Raw genomic sequence first — 20,466 nt, 5'->3', positions numbered from 1 at the left:
AATTGACTTGACCTTTCCAAGCAGATATAAATATCATTTTAAGATCTCACAGCTGAATATAGTGTTGTAATGTGTCAGACACTGAAACATACAATAATGGTAAAAGCTGGGATTTACCAGTGCTACAGTTGCACCACAAAAGCTTAATCTTCACCAAATGTGAAACTTAAAGCACAATCACAATATTGTTATCCTTTATTTTACTGCCATGCATTTTATAATCAAAAGACCTTGTACAAGAGACATAGAAAATATTACTCTAATGGATCTCATTTTATCCTTTTTGCAAAATATTTTAAGTAACGTATTATAAGCTTTGCGGATTTCCTATTTATTTGTAGCTTTCTCGGGATGGGGAAGGGGGACGTACCGGCATTTAACGGGCCCTTGTGCATAAAAAGTGTGAACGATGATCAAAATATCAACTGTCAAATAGGATCTCAGCTCAGAGTGACAGACAATTCCATGTGCAGCAGCAACAGGACAGACAGATCTTGGCTACTTTGCAGAGAGTCACCTCCTGGTGAAGGGAAGGACAACGTGAACTGACTGGTAACATTCAGCTTTTTTTCTATTTTCAAATGTCTCTTCCACGGAGAAACATTTGAGTTTCCATTTGAACAAATTGATTCAAACACTGTAATACTTGTTTCGGTATGATGGACATAGAAATGATTATAATCTACTGCATTCAAAAATATATACAATGTTAGTTAACTTGTAGTTTTGTATACACGGTATTGGTTGAACTATTTGTAAAGTTATAAATTTCAAGCATACTAATTTTGCGCTGCCAATTCAGTGTTACTTTCCTCTATTTCGATCCTTGTCAGATGATTATATCAATTAAAAAGCATAGTTGATAAACTGTGGCACTGTGCTGCAACTATTGAAGTCTGTAGTCTACAGTGCTTAACTTAGAGAAATGTAACATTAAAAACAGCTATGTTTGCACTAATTGGAGGTAGGCATTGCTAATATATGCTCTGGACTAAAGCATTCCACTTCAGTGTAACATTGCTCTATTATTAGCAAGTGTTTGATTACACAAAGAATGCAGATGTCTGCAAAATGTACTTGCGATAAGACTTGAATGGTTTAATTGGTATCAAAACTGTAATGTGAAAATTCATGAGGTCCACCAGATTGTTTGCCAGGTATGACCCACTCGACAATGTCCAGGCTTCTTCCTGCAGGTTATGATTTTGACCTGCTCTTCTGAGCAGGCGAGAAGGACACCCGTCGCAAACTAGCAGGGTAGTTCTTTAAATATACAGATCAGGCTTAAATTAAATCAACGGGGCCCGACTGTTTTAATCTAACCATGGGCCTGAGTGGGGAAGCGGCTGTGATTTTCCCACCAGGTCAACCTTGCGGGAAGGGAAGACGGGGCCCAACGAAGTAAATGATTATATTTACTTTTTTTGACTTTCCTTATGCGACTTACCTGAGTGCCAGGGATCGTCCCTTTGATCACAGGCCATGGTCCCTTGCCGCACAACATTGTGCTCAGCTGCCGTCCCTCGCCACTTTTGGCCAGGATACTGATCAAGAGCATGCGATTGGAGCCTGGGTGTTCAAACTCCCCGGGCCTCACACTGGTGACGTCAAGGGGGAGAGAGGGACATCAGCACACGCCCCACACACATGGGTTAAAATCAGGGCTTACCTTCTGGTTGTTGTTTTTCTAAACAATGTTACATGGTGAAACTCATTTCCAGGGGCCTATTTTCAGGTGGGTTTCTGGTAGTTTTTATAAAGAGGTGACCTTCTGCTATAGATCCAATGTCATTAATTCAATTACTGTTGGTACTAAGATTAGATGCCACTGCAAGCTATAGGGCCTGACATACAACTTGCTTTTAAGCTGGCTTTCCAAGGGACTCTCTAGATATATTTATCCACATTTCCTGCAGTGTTCCATTTTGCTGCCAGCAATTTTGCATTCTTCCTAGCTGCAACTTGCCATTACATAGGATTACATATTGACATGGACATAATGAATAATCCATACACTATGGGTTTAAAGATTGTAGGTTTGCCTCCTGAGACCTGGGCAACATACAGGCTTGGGCTGACAAGTGGCAAGTAACATTTGTGCCACACAAGTACCAGGTAATGACCATCTCCAACAAGCGAGAGTCTAACCACCGACCCTTAACATTCAATTGCATTACCATCGCTGAATCGCCTACCATCAACATCCTGGGGGTCACCACTGTCCAAAAACTTAACTGGACTAGCCACATAAATACTGTGGCAACAAGAGCGGGTCAGAGGCTGGGTATTCTGCAGCGAGTGTCTCACCTCCTGACTCCCCAAAGCCTACAAGGCACATGTCAGGAGTGTGATGGAATACTCTCCACTTGCCAGGATGAGTGCAGCTCCAACAACACTCAAGAAGCTCGACATCATCTAGGACAAAGCAACCCGTTTGATTAGCACCCCATCCACCACATTAAACATTTACTCCCTCCACCACCGGCGTACTGTGACTGCAGTGTGTACCATCTACAAGATGCACTGCAGCAACTCGCCAAGGCTTCTTCGGCAGCACCTCCCAAACCCGTGACCTCTACCACCTAGAAGGACGAGGGCAGCAAGTACATGGGAACACCACCACCTCCACATTCCCCTTCAAGTCACACACCATCCTGATTTGGAAGCATATCATCGTTCCTTCATCATTGCTAGGTCAAAATCCTGGAACACCCCAACAGCACTCTGTGAGTACCATCACCACACAGACTGCAGCAGTTCAAGAAGGCGGCTCACCACTATCTTTTCAAGGGCAATTAGGGATGGGCAAATAATGCTGGTCTTTCCAGCAACGCCCACATCCCGTGGATGAATAAAAATAAAATCAGTAGGTTGTAGGTTCTTGACCAGGATTTTATAATCAATGCTGAGACTGAGAAAATAATGAATACTGATGCAGTGCTGCATTGTCTCAGATGCCAACCTTTAGATATAACATTAAGCTGAGGTCTGTCTGTTCCAGTGATTCAGATAGATGTTAAAAAATCCCATGATACCATTCAAAAAAGAGCAGCAAGTTCACCCTAAGCAACATTCCTACCCCAACAAATAAGACACAATTAACTGGTTGTTCAATTTTTGTTGTTTGTGGGATCTTGCTGTGTGCAAAATGACTGCACCATTTGCTTACTTAATAACAATCAGAGCAGGAGTTATGGTCGGGAAACCCAGAAGGACAGGTTTACCCGAATGCCATGGAGTTTTAACTTCATGACCGTACGGATTGTTTTAAACAGATTCTCCGTCGTGAAGGAAGCCTGGTTGACAGCCCGAAAATTGATTCAACACCAAAACTCTCTCTGTAAGGAGATCAGGAAGGCTCCGCAAACCTGTTATTAAACTGGGTTTGTAGTTCATTTAAAAGAAAAATAGCAGGAGTTTTTGCTATGTGGTACATGTAATGCTGGGAAAGGTGGGACTATAGTTTTGTTGTATTTGAGAGGGGAATATTTTGGTTTCAAACTCAAAGATGATTCTGTTTCTATCTCAGACTTGCTTGAACCTGATACTTCAGTTACTGAAGTATGAACTGAGTCAAATTCATGTATGTGTTCATGATCAAGTAGTTCAAGGTCACTGACCAATCCAGGCCAATAAACAAAGCTTCTTGCAATTGATTTCATACTGACGATCCCTGTATGTTCAGTATGAAGTTCAGCCAGAATTCTATCTCTCAAAGAATTAGGTACCATCACTCTGTTTCCCCACTTGATACAACTTTCCACACGACGGTTAAGAAATGGTTTCAATTCTGTATCCATACACTGATCAGTCCATCCGTTCAAGGTGTTTCCATACACTCTGTTCAGTACTGAGTCATTTTGGGTCTCATCTGTAATAGCAGTTGCATTCACAGGAAAGTCTTTGTCAACTGCACCTAGCGTGAAAATTGCACCTTCACTCCCAACACACGAATCCTCATGTGGCAACCTGGACAAGGTATCTGTGATTGCGTTTTGCTTTGAAGTGCAATATTCAATCATAGGTGGTAGATTTGGGCCCCAATAATGCTAGGAGCGGTTTGTGATCGGTTATCAGGATAAACTTTCTGCTGATCAGGAACTGTTGGAATTTCTTGATTCCAAATACTATGGTAAGTGCTTCCCTTTCAATTCGTATGTGGTTTATTTCACTCTTTGTGAGGGTTTCTCTTGGCCGGCATCCATTGTGTGGCTTATGACAGCTCCCACACCATAGCTGGAAGCATCACACGCTAACTTAAGCTCACGCTCTGTGTCATAGTGCACAAGTAAAGCATCACTAGAGAGACTTCTCCGACAAGCGTCGTAAGCTTCCTGCTTGCTTTCATCCACTTCCACTGGACATCCTTCTTGAGGAGCTCGTGCAATGGAGCTAACATGATCACTAACTCAGGTAAGAAACATGCATAGTTCTGGACCATTCCAAGGAAAGATCTTAACTCAGACACATTCTGTCGCTTTGGAGCATTGATGACAGCATCAAACTTTTCCTTCACTGGTTGCAAACCATTTGCGTCAACTTTCAGACCAAGGTACACAGCCTTAGGCTGCACATAAGCACATTTGCTACTTTTCAATTTGACATTGAGGGTGTTATGTATGTAACCCTTGGCAACCTATATCATACCACCACCAGAAGGCCTACCTGTTGGAGTTTCCAAGGGATCCCAGCATCCCTTGGGAGCACTGTATATAAGCAGGCCTCCCCTGCTGTACCAACACTCTGGAGTTTAATTAAAAGAACTAAGGTCACACTTACTCATTGCATACAGTACTCAGTTGTATCACTTTTTATTATGAGCGTAACAGTGGGTATTCAACCTTTGAAGCACTATGTCTAACACTTCTAAATAGATTTTCTTCCTTGCTGCTTGTTGCGATCAGCACATCGCCTGGATTGCATAAGCAATTTGGAACTCGTAAAATCTTATCTATCATAGCCTGGAAGATTTTGGGAAGGACTTCACACCATATGGCAGCTGGGTGTATGAGTCCCTTATGTGCGTTGATGGTGAGATACTGTTGACTCTCTTTGTCAACATTCAGCTGAGCGTAAGCATGCGACAGGTCAAGTTTGGAGAAAACCTTTGACCCAGAGAGTGCTGCATACAAATTTTGTGATGTAGGTAATGGGTACTGCTCATCGTCAACTGCTTGGTTGATTGTAACTTTGTAGTCACCACACAAGCATACAGTTCTGTCTGCTTTGGGAACGACCACAATCGGGGTAGCCCATTCACTTTTGTCAGTTTTTACTAGTATTCCGTTCTCTCTAAGCTTCACTAACTTTTCCTCCACCTGACTTTTCAATGCATAAGGGACCAGCCTTGCCTTACAATAGACAGGCTTGGACTTGATGCAGATATGTGTGTCATACCCAGTGATAAACTCATCACTGTCTGTGAACCTACTTTCGTACTTGCTCAGCATTGTGTAGAGTCACTTCTTTGAAGCATCTACACCGAAGACATTTTTGCAGTCTGTTTTTAACTTTCACAACCAATCTTTGCCCATGAGATGTGGCCTGTTGTTGTAGCTCACTACAATAATAGGCAGCTTTACTGACTGGCCATTGTGTTCACATGTCTCTAGGATTTCTCCAGAGTAGGTTTTTAACTCTACAGTACCCTTCGTAAGTGGTACTTGATCAAACTTACTCTCATATTTATCCTTACTCATAATAGAGCAGTCCGCCGCCATGTCGGTACATAGATAAATATTTTGCTCGTTGATCAAAAGTTTTGTATGGCGTCTTTCTCACGACTGCTAGCATTTCTGCTAGTGGCATAGATAAGATAAATGTCTAGTTCTTCAAATCACATGTGTTCACTTCAATATTGTGAGCTCCTCCCTTTTGTTATCGCTGCTTTGCATTGCCACCAGAATGTTTCTTACTTCCTGTTTTAGATACAGCTCTGAAAGCTGTTGAAATATGGTCTTGCTTCTGGCAGTGAAAACACCGCATTTCTGTATTGGCAGGACTGTGGTAAGTGATTTCCATTGCGGCGATAATTCACTGAACTGTTGTCACTGACAAGCTTTTGATTCGGTCTCACAGCTTTAAGTTTAGCAGTGCCTTTGTGAAAGTAGCCATCAGCTGCACTAGTCACTCTAGTTGGATGGAGCTCCCTTGCATTCTTAGATGCCATCCCCATCGATAGGGCAATTTTGCATGCTATCTCAACAGTTAGGTTTGGAGTGTTCAGTAACTTGGACCGTGACCGGCTACAGCTCCTGACGGACCGCATTGCGGCACTGAAGCTGCGGGTGGATGAACTCTGGAGCATCCATGATGCTGAGAACGACGTGAATAGCATGTTTAGTGAGTTGGTCTTACCACAGGTAAAGGGTACACAGCCAGATAGGGAATGGGTGACCAACAGGAAGAGCAGTGCAAGGAAGGTAGTGCAGTGGTCCCCTGCGTTCATCACCCTGCAAAACAGATACACTGCTTTGGGTACTGTTGGGGGGTGGGGGGGGGATGACACACCAGGGGAGGGCAGCAGCAGCCAAGTTCATGGCACCGTGGGTGGCTCTGCTGCACAGGAGGGCAGGAAAAAGAGTGGGAGAGCTATAGTAATAGGGGATTCAATTATAAGGGGAATAGATAGACATTTCTGTGGCTGCAACCAAGACTCCAGGATGATATGTTGCCTCCCTGGTGCAAGGGTCAAGGATGTCTTGGAGCGGGTGCAGGGCATTCTGAAAAGGGAGGCTGAACAGCCAGTTGTCGTGGTGCATATAGGTACCAACGATATAAGTAAAAAATGGGATGCGGTGTCCTACAAGACAAATTTAGAGAGCTAGGAGCTAAATTAAAAAGTAGGACCTCAAAAGTAGTAATCTCAGGATTGCTACCAGTGCCATGTGCTAGTCAGAGTAGGAATCGCAGGATAGCTCAGATGAATACGTGGCTTGAGGAGTGGTGCAGAAGGGAGGGATTCAAATTCCTGGGACATTGGAACCGGTTCTGGGGAAGAGGGGACCAGTACAAACCGGACGGTCTGCACCTGGGCAGGACCAGAACCAATGTCCTAGGGGGAGAGTTTGCTGTTGGGGAGGAGTTAAACTAAGATGGCAGGGGGATGGGAACCTATGCGCGGAGACAGAGGGAAGTAGAATGGGGCCAGAAGCAAAAGATAGAAAGAAGAAAAGTAAAAGTGGAGGGCAGAGAAACCTAAGGCAAAAAAGCAAAAAGAGCCACATTACAGCACAATTCTAAAGGGGCAAAGTGTGTTAGGAAGACAAGACTGAGGCTCTGTGCCTCAATGCGAGGAGTATTTGGAATAAGGTGGATGAATTAACTGCACAGATAGCAGTTGACGGGTATGATGTAATTGGCATCAAGGAGACGTGGCTCCAGAGTGACCAAGGCTAGGAACTCAACATCCAGGGGTATTCAACATTTAGGAAGGATAAACAGAAAGGAAAGGGAGGCGGGGTGGCATTGCTGGTTAAAGAGGAAATTAATGCAATAATAAGAAAGGACATTAACTTGGATGATGTGGAATCGGTATGGGTGGAGCTACGGAATACCAAGGGGCAGAAAACACTAGTGGGAGTTGTGTACAAAACACCTAACAGTAATAGTAAGGTTGGGGACAGCATCAAACAAGAAATTAGGGATGCATGCAATAAAGGTACAGCAGTTGTCATGGATGACTTTAAACTACATATTGATTGGGCTAACCAAACTGGTAGCAATGCGTTGGAGGAAGATTTACTGGAGTGTATTAGGGATGGTTTTGTAGACCAATATGTCGAGGAACCAACCAGGGAGCTGGCCATCCTAGACTGGGTGATGTGTAATGAGAAAGAACGAATTAGAAATCTTGTTGTGCGAGACCCCTTGGGGAAGAGTGACCATAATATGGTAGAATTCTTTATTAGGATGGAGAGTGACACAGTTAATTCAGAAACTAGGGTCCTGAACTTAAGGAAAGGTAACTTCGATGGTTTGAGGCTTGAATTGGCCAGAATAGACTGGCAAATGATACTTAAAGGGTTGATGGTGGATAGGCAATGGAAAACATTTAAAGATCACATGGATGAACTTCAGCAATTGTACATCCCTGTCTGGAGTAAAAATAATATGGGGAAGGTGGCTCTACCATGGCTAACAAGGGAAATTAAGGATAGTGTTAAATCCAAGGAAGAGGCATATAAATTGGCCAGAAAAAGCAGTAAACCTGAGGACTGGGAGAAATTTAGAATTCAGCAGAGGAGGACAAAGGGTTTAATTAAGAGGGGGAAAATAGAGTACGAGAAGAAGCTTGCAGGGAACATAAAAATTGACTGCAAAAGCTTCTATAGATATGTGAAGAGAAAAAGATTAGTGAAGACAAACGTAGGTCCCTTGCAGTCAGATTCAGGTGAATTTATAATGGGGAACAAAGAAATGGCAGACCAATTGAACAAATACTTTGGTTCTGTCTTCAAGAAGGAAGACACAAATAACCTTCCGGAAGTACTAGGGGACCGAGGGTCTAGTGAAAAGGAGGAACTGAAGAATATCCTTATTAGACGGGAAATTGTATTAGGGTAATTGATGGGATTGAAGGCCGATAAATCCCTGGGGCCTGATAGTCTGCATCCCAGAGTACTTATGGAAGTGGCCCGAGAAATAGTGGATGCATTGGTGATCATTTTCCAACTCTGGGTCAGTTCCTATGGACTGGAGGGTAGCTAATGTAACACCACTTTTTAAAAAAGGAGTGCGAGAGAAAGAGGGTAATTATGGACCGGTTAGTTTGACATCAGTGGTGGTGAAAATGTTGGAATCAATTATTAAGGATGAAATTGCAGCGCCTTTGGAAAGCAGTGACAGGATCAGTCCAAGTCAGCATGGATTTATGAAGGGGAAATCATGCTTGACAAATCTTCTGGAATTTTTTGAGGATGTAACTAGTAGAGTGGACAAGGGAGAACCAGTGGATGTGGTGTATTTGGACTTTCAAAAGGCTTTTGACAAGGTCCCACACAAGAGATTGGTGTGCAAAATAAAAGCACATGGTATTGGGGGTAATATACTGATGTGGATAGAGAACTGGTTGGCAGACAGGAAGCAGAGAGTTGGGATAAATGGGTCCTTTTCAGAATGGCAGGCAGTGACGAGTGGAGTGCCGCAGGGCTCAGTGCTGGGACCCCAGCTCTTTACAATATACATCAATGATTTAGATGAAGGAATTGAGTGTAATATCTCCAAGTTTGTAGATGACACTAAACTGGGTGGCGGTGTGAGCTGTGAGGGAGACGCTAAGAGGCTGCAGGGTGACTTGGACAGGTTCGGTGATTGGGCAAATGCATGGCAGATGCAGTATAATGTGGATAAATGTGAGGTTATCCACTTTGGGGGCAAAAACGCAAAGACAGAATACTATCTGAATGGTGGCAGATTAGGAAAAGGGGAGGTGCAACAAGACCTGGGTGTCATGGTTCATCAGTCATTGAAAGTTGGCATACAGGTACAGTAGGTGGTAAAGAAGGCAAATGGTATGTTGGCCTTCATAGCTAGGGGATTTGAGTATAGGAGCAGAGAGGTCCTACTGCAGTTGGACAGGGCCTTGGTGAGGCCTCACCTGGAATATCGTGTTCAGTTTTGGTCTCCTAATCTGAGGAAGGACATTCTTGCTATTGAGGGAGTGCAGCGAAAGTTCACCAGACTGATTCCCGGGATGGCAGGACTGACATATGAGGAGAGACTGGATCGACTGGGCTTGTATTCACTGGAGTTTAGAAGGATGAAAGGAGATCTCATAGAAACATACAAGATTCTGATGGGATGGGACAGGTTAGATGCGGGAAGAATGTTCCCGATGTTGGGGATGTTCAGAACCAGGGGACACAGTGTTAGGATAAGGGGTAAGCCATTTAGGACTGAGATGAGGAGAAACTTCTTCACTCAGAGAGTTGTTAACCTGTGGAATTCCCTGCCGCAGAGAGTTGTTGATGCCAGTTCATTGGGTATATATTCAAGAGGGAGTTAGATATGGCCCTTACAGCTAAGGGGATCAAGGGGTATGGAGAGAAAGCAGGAAAGGGTTACTGAGGGAATGATCAGCCGTGATTTTATTGAATGGTGGTGCAGGCTTGAAGGGCGAATGGCCTACTCCTGCAACTATTTTCTATGTTTCTATGTTTCTATCCACCAGTCCACACACAGACTTATCTCCAACACACGATCCAAAAATGTGCCGAGGTTACAATGCAAAGACAGGTTCTTAAGAGCTACAATGTACTCACTGATGGTTTCACTTTGTTTTTGGTTTCTGGTACCAAGCATATAGCTCTCTGCTATTTCTAACAGCTTTGGGTCAAAATGGTCCTTGAATTTTTCGCCAATGTATCAAACAATGCATCCTTCGCTTTTCCTGGCATGAGTAGGTTTGTCAATGTTCCGTAGACACCTGATCCGATCTCCGTTAGAAAAATTGCTTACTTCCGTTCACGAATTACTTTATTTTGAGCTTAAACATTCTCATCTGCACCATCGGTCTCAATAAAGTTATTGGCTACAAAAAAAACATCTCCACCCGCTCAATGTAAGAACTGAATGGTTCATGAGCTCGGTCATACCTGTCAAGGCTTCCAATGAATCCCGTAGGCATGGCCACGATTGTCCCAATCCCTTCGAACAGTGACTCAGCACGCTACCTGACTACTTGTGTGAATCAACGCCACTGTTTCTGTGTATACTTAAACGCGACGGCGAAGCACAGATGATTCTGCATGGGCATTAACGATAAAACATCACAAAAATTCAGTTTAGGTGTCACACATTCACCTTAAATTTGTCCACTCGAAGGTTTAACACTGCGTCCATCCATGACCCCTAAAAATGGCTTTGGAATCCCATCTTCATTGCCAAAATGTAATATACATGGATAGAACACATGACGGACAGAGACACAATAAGTTGCTAGTCCGTGAGCTTACTTTATTAGGCCAGAGCGAACTGAGCATGCTCATACCAAACCATGTGACAATACATTACAAGGACCAATCAACAATGCTCAATGGCCCTGAATTTGCAGTCAGTGGATGTTGGTGGCGTACTCCTTAGCTACACCAAACAAAATCCACACTTAGCTCGTGCGAACCTCCTTTTGTGAAGTTTCTTTCGGATGCTGCAGAATTGTGTGCAGCACAATGGCCCATGGATCCCAGGGGAGCACCGCTGTACGGCTGTGAATCTGGGATACAAGGGGCGGTCGGTGCTCCTTTCACTTCCTCACTCTTAGCCAATCAGCAAACAGAAATCTCCGATGGGACAGCGTTAAGCTTTGACAAAGTCCATCTAAGCAGCTGGCCTTGTTTTATTTTTACTATTTCGACTGCACTTTTCAAAAGATTGCTTAAGCATTTTTCTTCGGTTCGCATTCATTTTGATAAATGATTTGATGTCAGGCATCAGCTTTTAAATTGCTGTTAAAAACAACAAAACATTTTAAATAATTTAGCAGCTCAAAATGCTATTTTATTAATAAATCATTACAATAGTATAAGAACATAAGAACATAAGAATTAGGAGCAGGTGTAGGCCATATGGCCCTTCGAGCCTGCTCTGCCATTCAATAAGATTATGGCTGATCTTCAACCTCAATTCCAGTTTCCCGCCCGATCTCCTTGATTGCCCTAGAATCCAAAACTCTCTCTATTTCAGCCTTGAATATACTCAACAATTCAGCATCCACATCCTTTTGGGGCAGAGAATTCCAAAGATTCACAACCCTCTGAGTGAAGAATTCCTCCTCATCTCAGAGTTAAATAGCCTACCCCTTATCTGGAGACCATGACCCTAGTTCTAGACTCTCCAGCCAGAAGAAACAGCCTCTCAGCATCGACCCTGTCAATCCCCTCAGAATCTTATATGTATCAATGAGATCACCTCTCATTCTTCTAAACTCCAGAGAGTATAGGCCCAATCAACTCAATCTATCCTCATAAGATAACCCTCTCATCCCAGGGATCAATCTAGTGAACCTTTGTTGCATGACCTCTAAGGCATGTATGTCCTTTCTCAGATAAGACCAAAACTGTGCACAGTACTCCAGGTGTGGTCTCACCAAAGCCCTGTACAATTGCAGTCAGACTTCCTTATTTTTGTACTCCAACCCCCTTGCAATAAAGACCAACATGCCATTTGCCTTCCCAATTGCTTGTTGTACCTGCATGTTAGCTTTCTGTGTTTCCTGTACGAGGACACCTAAATCTCTCTGAACACCAACATTTAATAGTTTCTCACTATTTAAAAAATATTTTGTTTTTTCTATTCTTCCTATCAAAATGAATAACCTCACATTTCCTCACATGATACTCCATATTGCCCACTCACTTAACCTGTCTATATCCCTTTACACAAACCAAACATTAATAGAATTCGATCAAACACTGAAAAGTCTTGAGATACTTTTTTACTGAAAGTTTCCTTAAAATCATGAAACTCAAATAGGATGCTTTTTTATGGGCTGTAGCATAAACCTAGCTCAACATTATAAGGCGAGTATGCCATCATACCGACAATGAACTCAGGGCATTGTAATTTGAATTCCTGAATGAACAAGGAAATCATTTTAGTGACAGTTGACATGTATGAAAGAATGGACTGCTGAAACTATTTACATCTCTGAACATTTATCTTTGCAATTAGATTTCCACCTTCTTCATGAAAAGCAAGACTCATCTACATTTTTCAGCATAAATGTAAAAATCCAAATTTAACATTTCTGTATTTCCATTTTTCCACTCTCATTCACATCAGCAGCTCTACGTGCTTCCAATCTCCATCTTTCAGATAATGGGGATGTCTAGTTCAGCTACACTTTACATTGGGCTGAAAACATAAACACAAACAATAAGACAATCTGTACCAGACTGCAATTAGCCTTGCATTGATCCAGTTTACTTAAAAGGTAAATCTAACCTGTTGGATCCTTTCATAGATATTTAATGCACTTTCAATGAAGAAAAAGAAAGAAGAATGTGCATTTACATAGTGATTTTCACATCCTTAGGATGTCTCAAAGTGTTTTACATTAAATGAATTTAAAAGGTTTAATGCTTTAAATCAGGGGAGAGACCTGGTGACACAAATGCACACTGACTGACAGCAGCAGAGATTCTGTCCCGCCCCCACTTCTGCCCCTCTAGAGTACTTACCGACGCACTTCCGCCCCCATTATGACCAACTTCCGGTCCGCTCCAAAAAAATTGTCAAAGTGCTTAAAATCGATCAAGAGTCCAACTCATCTGACGCGATGGTAACAACACCAGTTTTCCAGCGGGGGTGAATTTCTACCCCCCAGTCTGTTCAACCTTTCCTGATAGGTATAATGCCGCAGTTCTTGTATTATCCTTGTAAATCTTTTTTGCACCCTCTCCAGTGCCTCTAAATCCTTTTTATAATATGGTGACCAGGACTGTACACAGTACTCCAAGTGTGGTCTAACCAAGATTCGATACAGTTTTAGCATAACTTCTCTACTTTTCAATTCTATTCCTCTAGAAATGAACCCTAATTCTTGGTTTGCTTTTGTTATGGCCTTATTAAACTGCATCGCTACTTTTGGTGATTTGTACTCCGAGATCCCTTTGCTCTTCTGCCCCATTTAGATTCTTATTTTCCAAGTATTATGTGAGCTCCTTATTTTTCTTACCAAAATATAATACCTCACACTTGACTATGTTGAAATTCATTTGACAATTATATGGCAATTCTTCACATTTATTAATGCCTTCTTGTAAGTTGTTGCAGTCCTCTTTAGTGTTGACTATCCCTCCCAATTTGGGATCATCCACAAATTTAGAAATTGTGTTTTGGATTCCAAAATCTAAATTGTTAATATAAAATGTGAACAACAGTGGTTCCAGTACTGATCCTTGTGACACCCTACTTCCCATCTTCTGCCACTGTGAATAGCTACCATTTACCCCTACTCTCTGCTTTCTGTCTTTCAGCCAGCTAGCCATCCATTCTGCTACATGTCCCCTAGCTCTGACCTTATTCATTAGTCGATTATGTGGCACATTACCAAAGGCCTTTTAGAAAGCTAAATATATTACATCTACTACATTACCCTTGTCTACTCTCTCTGTTACCTCTTCAAATAATTCAGTGAGGCTGGTCACGCAAAATTTTCCTTTTGAAATTCACGTTGACTTCATTATTGTATTTTTGTTTTCTAGATGTTTTTCTATTTTCTCCTTTAGTAGGGATTCCATTTATATAGCACCTTTAATACAGAAAGAATGTCTCAAGGCCCTTCACAGGGGCATTATCAGACAAAATTTGACACCGAACCACATAAGGAGATATGTGAACAGATGATCAAAATCTTTGCCAAAGAGGTAGGTGTTAAGAAGTGACTTAAAGGAGAAGAGAGAGGTAGAGAAATTAAGAAGTCTAGGGAGGAAATTCTAGAGCTTAGGGCCTAGGCAGCTCAGGTTGGATTTGCACCCCCAAGGGGCAGGCCTGTGCCCGGGGAACATCAACATACAGTCATGACCTGAACTCAGAAATACAGATGAATCCAGGTTAAGTCAGGCCCAATGTTCTACCTAACATGATCTACCTAACTTGTGCCTAACCAGCAACAAGAAAATCAACCCCATTAAATGTTGATATATTAGTTGTGTCCAGTCTCGTCAGCAGCAGGCAATGAGCTTTTCCACATTGATGTATATCTTCTGTTGTTATTGAGCTTGATTTGTACCTTGTTGCTGAGTTTTCCTCTGCAATTTGACATCACATCATGTGATGATAGAAATGTTTTTTTAGAACCACTGTGATGAAAATGTTCTTTGTAAATCAGAATTGATTGTCTTGAAGGAAGGTTTCCAAGAAAGTAGAATGTGTTCTATTACTGAGAATTTCAATATCTTACAATAAATGTTTATATATATATATCTTATAGGTCACTTGGAACAAAACTTGGTTATCACAGTGAAGATGATATTTAAACAACTCATCTGGCTGGTGGTATTGGTTGGGCTGAGCTATTCTGATGAATCAACTGATGAAACAGATATCACTGAAGCTGAACCCACCGAGGAAGTCAGTCCACCTGAAGCGCCAGAAACCCTTCCCCAAGAATCCCCCAATGTTATTGTAGGTTGCCAGAACTGGATGGCAGGAATACCAGGCAGTCCCGGCCATAATGGCATCCCTGGACAAACCGGCAGAGATGGCCGTGATGGTGCAAAAGGAGAAAATGGAGAAGCAGGTAATGGGCATTGCTACAAAATGGATGTTAAAAACCTGTTGGCATAAATGGAAATCAAAATTGTGGAAATTATTTGAAGACACTGGCAAATTATTTTTTCTGTTTCCTATTTTGCACTGTGGATTTTTTGCATGTAATCATTAAATCTATGTATTTTGTCCCTTGAATTAATTGCATTGAGATTGTGGTCAGAGCTTTCCATTTCTGCACTTGCCAGCCTGCAATCTTCCACCCATTCACTTTAATGGACAGAAAGTCCCAGGATGAAGAAAGTGGAAAACCCTGATCTATTAGTTTCATGTTTCCTGCTGATGTACCTTTAGTGATGGAATATATCCTCCATAAATTAAATTTTCAGGTTACAGTCCTATTCAGTCACTCCCGACCCCCTTCTCTATTATATTGATGACTATGTTGGCGCCACTTATTGGCTTCTCCCCAATCTAAAGAATTCAATTGGCTATATTTCCAATTTCCACCTATCCCTCACCTTTATGTAGTTCATTTCTGACTCTTCCCTTCTTGGACTTCTCCCTCTCTCCGGCTTTGGCAGTGGCCTTTCCACAGACATCTATTGCTCCCACAAATACTTGAATTATGCTACCTTCCATCCCATTTTCTATAAAGATTGCATCCCTTTCTCCCAGTTTCCCTGTTCTATTATTTTTGCTCTAATGACTCTACTTTTCACACTAGAAATTATTCACCCACTGGGTAATAAGGGGGACGTCAATAGTGAAAGAAAGAACATGCAGTTATATAGGGGCCGAAATTCGGTTGTCTAGCGCCACCCTTTAATGCCTGAGAGAGCTACTAACGTGCTGCTAAGCTCCTACCAACCGAGCACCATGCTGGCAACACCTCCCGAGAACTTCAGCAGAGGTTCACCGGTGGCGCTAACAGTTAGCGCTGTGCACTTTGGCACCACCCACTTGGTGACAAGGATGCACATGCAATGCCCCATTAACGCCGTGGTCATAAACTTCATTGGGTTCGCCTGCCTTAGTGCCTGGCACTAATCACAACAGCAGGGAAAGCAGGTGTTCCCCAACCTCCCGGGATGATAAGGAGATGGCTGAGCAGGTGGGTGTCCATAAATTGCGATATTTGAATTTCCATTTAGTTATTGTGCGCTAATTTCACCATGATTGGTGTACAACAGTCTTCAAAGGAGATCCGGTCCATTTTTTTCCAGTATTCAGGTAGTCCATCGGACCTCCCCTTTAGGCACTAGGATGCCGGTTTCCTAGTGCCAAAACCTCAATTACGATGCCACGCTACCGCCCCAGGAATCAGGGTTCGTGCCCTAAGAGGAGTGTGGAATGCTTCCCTTAGTGCTCCAATCCCCTCTCAGGATGCTAGAACTGAATGTCCCAGTTGGAGGCAGTAAACATCGCCCGTCGCTAAAGTTAGCAACCAGGTAGTGTCACCACCTCAAACTGGGCTAAACTGAATTTCCACCCCATAGTGTCTTAGAATGTTTCTAAAAAAAACATGTTAAGTGCTTTCCAGTCAATGAGTTATTTTTAAAGTGCAGTCACTGCTCTTGTGTAGCAACATAATTGCCATGCTGCACACAGCAAGGTTCCGCAAACAGCAATGAGATGAATGACCAGTTAATCTATCATTTGTGATCTTGGTTGAGAGAAGAATATTGGCTGGGACAGTGGGTAATTTTCTGCTCTTCTTCAAGTAATGCCAAGGAGTTTTTAATATCCAATCCCTGACACTTGTCTCCACCACATGCACCTCACAGAGATGTGCAATGAGGAGATTATTAAAAAGGTTCCTCGTAAGAGGAACACATGTTGGTGGTGTGATGAAGAGGTTTGGGAATGCAGCAGAGCAGATATTAGGGTGAACTGCTAACTATTACATAATAAAAAGTTCAGAAGAACAGTGTCGATGCAGGGATTAGTGAGCACACCTACTGACAGGGTTTCCTCTTTGTGTTGTATCAACTCTTGGAAGGACATCAATATATTGAATGGTTTGAACAGGAAAATGATGTGTGATTTGTTTTTTGTGTCCAGTTTTCTGTCTTCATTTCCTTATTTTCCTTTTCAACTCCATATTTTTCATTTGGGTGAATCACTTCTGTACCGTTTTCTTCCACTGAATGTTTTGCTCACCAAGACTAGATGTATTTTCCTATTATTTGTTTTTGAATGGAAGGTCTGGCCTGGATTCATTACTTTAACTTTTTCAGGTAGAATTTTATTGTGCCTGGATAACATGATATAAGGATTTTATATCTGAAGTGTCTGCAGTTTAGATATTGTGTAGTGTTTGCGCAGTTGTGAATGGACCCCTTTCAACAGCCAACTCCATGCAACTTAAAACAGACTCACACACCCTTCCTGGCTCAGTGGGTTATTGCACCACCTAATGTAGTTCTGAGCTATGTTGACCAAGAAGATGTAGGTTTAGATCCTTCATTGTCCATGCTGGGTTCGGTGGAGCAACAGTAGGGATGTCAGACTTGGTCTCAATAGCCTAGAGTCCAGGATTAGCCCCCAGATTACTGTCCAGCGGCACCTGCAAGAAAGTGCATGTATGTAGGCATTAAATTAGCACAGGCTTAGGCTTGGCCTCTATGCCCCCATGATTGAAGAGTCTGTCAATACTCACTGAGGTAAATGATCGTCTTCATCGCATCAACGACAATCTGGCAGAGTGGATCACCTGCCTTTATGGAATACATCGATTCTCATTCCAATTCCAGTGAAATCAATAGAATGAATCGGGTGGGTTCTATAATGGGCAGGGTGATTGACAAAAATGTCTCTGCTCACACACTTGGGTGAGGAATTAGAAGGCTGCTGGCAACAATGGAACCATATCCCGGCACTGCCTTCAGGTAGGGGAGATAAAATAGAGCCACATAAACACTTTTACATTCACAGTGAAAACACATCACCTTTAACGTAAAGTGGGGGGGGGGGGGGGGTGCTCGACAGGGTGGATGCAGAGAGGATATTTCCACTCATAGGGGAAACTAAAACTAGGGGGCATAGTCTCAGAATAAGGGGCCACCCATTTAAAACTGAATGAGGAGGAATTTCTTCTCTCAGAGTGTTGTAAATCTGTGGAATTCTCTGCCCCAGAGAGCTGTGGAGGCTGGGTCATTGAATATATTTATTTTTGAATGATAAGGGAATAAAGAGTTATGGGGAGCGGACAGGGAAGTGGAGCTGAGTCCATGATCAGATCAGCCATGATCTTATTAAATGGTGGAGCAAGCTCGAGGGGCCAAATGGCTTACTCCTGCTCCTATTTCTTATGTTCTTATGTGATGAAGCCAATGATACATACGTGCACAAATTGTGAAGCTTAGTTTACACCAAATTGCTTTTCCTTTTGTTTAGGAATACCAGGACCAAAGGGCGATGAAGGAGAACCTGGGAATCCAGGTGTGGATGGAAATGAAGGGCTTGCTGGACTTCCAGGAAACAAAGGAGAAAAGGGAGACAGTGGCTATTATTACCGCTCAGTATTCAGCGTGGGACTGACCACAAGAAATCCTGTCCCAAACATCCCTATCAAATTCTCCAAAATCTTCTACAATGATCAAAAACACTATAATGAAGAGACGGGCAAATTCAGCTGTCCGTATGCAGGGGTGTACTTCTTTTCATATCACATTACTGTCTATACTAAGGATGTCAAAGTCGGCCTGTACAAAAACAACAAGGTTATCATTTTTACTTATGATCAATTTCAGAATAATGATGTAGACCAAGCAGGAGGTTCTGTTGCAATTCATTTGGATGAAGGGGATGAAGTGTGGTTACAAGTTTATGGAGACAATACATTTAATGGGATTTATGCTGACAACAATAATGATTCCATGTTTACAGGATTCCTTCTGTACCCAGATTTGCATTAAACAAGTTTTATTACTACACTCTTAATGCCATTATGGAACATCTATTAACATTACTTTAATTTGTCACTACTGATGTTTTATTTCCAATTATGAGCTGAGGACACTAACTAAGTAGCAAATAATAGTTCAAGAATTTGCATGTTTGATATGGATCAGCTATCTCCAAAATTATGTTTTATATATATGCAGTTTTCATATAATCTCTCTATACGGCTGCCTACAAATAACTGAATAAATCAGATACTTAACTAAGAATGGTCATCAATATTGACTTTTTAATCATACATGATGATATTATAACCTGAAATGCCTAGCAGTGCACCATAAGTACAGCAAAAGTAGCAACATCAACTGCAAGTGACTCAGTCACATTTTAGGGATCATTATAGGCACACACAGTAAAGACAGAATCAGCAACTGTATTTCACCCACTAATAGACATGGTTGTAATGTTACTAACTGGCTACAAGAGAGACCACATATTCATGACACTCCTATCTTACAGTATGAATTTAACTCAGGAGTTCATATCAATACCTAATAAGTTGACCACTAGCAGTGACATTCTTGTTCACAAAACACCTGGAAGTTTTACAAAATAGTGAACTGTAATAAAAAAAAGTTTAAGAGTCACTGTTCCAGGATTAGCCCTCCTGATTGCCATCCATATGTGGGCATTGAATTAACACAGAACTGGGCTTGGCCTTCATGGCCATCAGGATTGAATTTAAAAGGAAGTATTTTCAAAAAATTAGATAACTAATGATTTCCTGCTGCTTTTTCTGACCTTGGGGAGGAGGAACTAGGGATTTATAAGCAGTTGACAATCTACAGAGAAACAAATGCCCGCAGGATGTGCCTAATGGGAAATATGCTACGAGCTGACGTAGCTGTGCCTATTTACAGCAATCAGACCTTATGGTTGTCCTTATAGAACTCGATCTTAGTGCAAGCAAGCAGTACCATGAGAGATATGTTAGTAACAAGGGATGCTTTATAGTTCAACTGGTTTGCTCTCCAACAGAGGGTCATGAGTTTGAATCTTAACGCTGTCTATCACTATCATGCTAACTCTATTTGAAGAAATGTCAGTTCTCACCCACCCATTTCTGCAATGGAACATGAGCAAGAAGACATATTTTCTCTCTTTTAAAGGTTCGGGTAGGATGCAAAGAAAACTGCTGATCATCTCTGGAGTGGTATTGACCCTGTCCTGGAGAAGTCTACTGCTTAGGTTGTTCCATACAGAATATGCTGCTTAGATACAGTTTCCCAATTTTAACAATGATGCATTGGGAAGGTTGCAAGTAAGATTTGAGGTATCCTGAGAAGGCAG

At 42.1% G+C, this 20,466-nt stretch overlaps 1 protein-coding gene across 2 annotated transcripts; it reads left to right on the top strand.

Moving 5' to 3' along the window:
* Positions 1 to 371: 371 nt before the first annotated feature.
* Positions 372 to 19,155, top strand: adipoqa (adiponectin, C1Q and collagen domain containing, a). Of its 2 annotated transcripts, none has more exons than XM_070882253.1 (3): positions 372 to 552; positions 14,933 to 15,241; positions 18,610 to 19,155. In XM_070882253.1, the coding sequence occupies exons 2-3, from the start codon at positions 14,968 to 14,970 to the stop codon at positions 19,128 to 19,130; spliced, it is 795 nt and encodes a 264-aa protein (XP_070738354.1). In that variant the 5' UTR covers positions 372 to 552; positions 14,933 to 14,967; the 3' UTR covers positions 19,131 to 19,155. The 2 variants fall into 2 exon arrangements, with proteins under 2 accessions (XP_070738354.1, XP_070738355.1); XM_070882254.1 differs by lacking the exon at positions 372 to 552 and adding an exon at positions 14,272 to 14,366.
* The last annotated feature ends 1,311 nt before the right edge of the window (positions 19,156 to 20,466 follow it).

The sequence above is a fragment of the Pristiophorus japonicus genome, chromosome 6 (genome assembly GCF_044704955.1).
Source record: "Pristiophorus japonicus isolate sPriJap1 chromosome 6, sPriJap1.hap1, whole genome shotgun sequence".
Taxonomy (NCBI): Eukaryota; Metazoa; Chordata; class Chondrichthyes; family Pristiophoridae; genus Pristiophorus; species Pristiophorus japonicus.
This window is presented reverse-complemented; position numbering and strand designations above follow the sequence as displayed.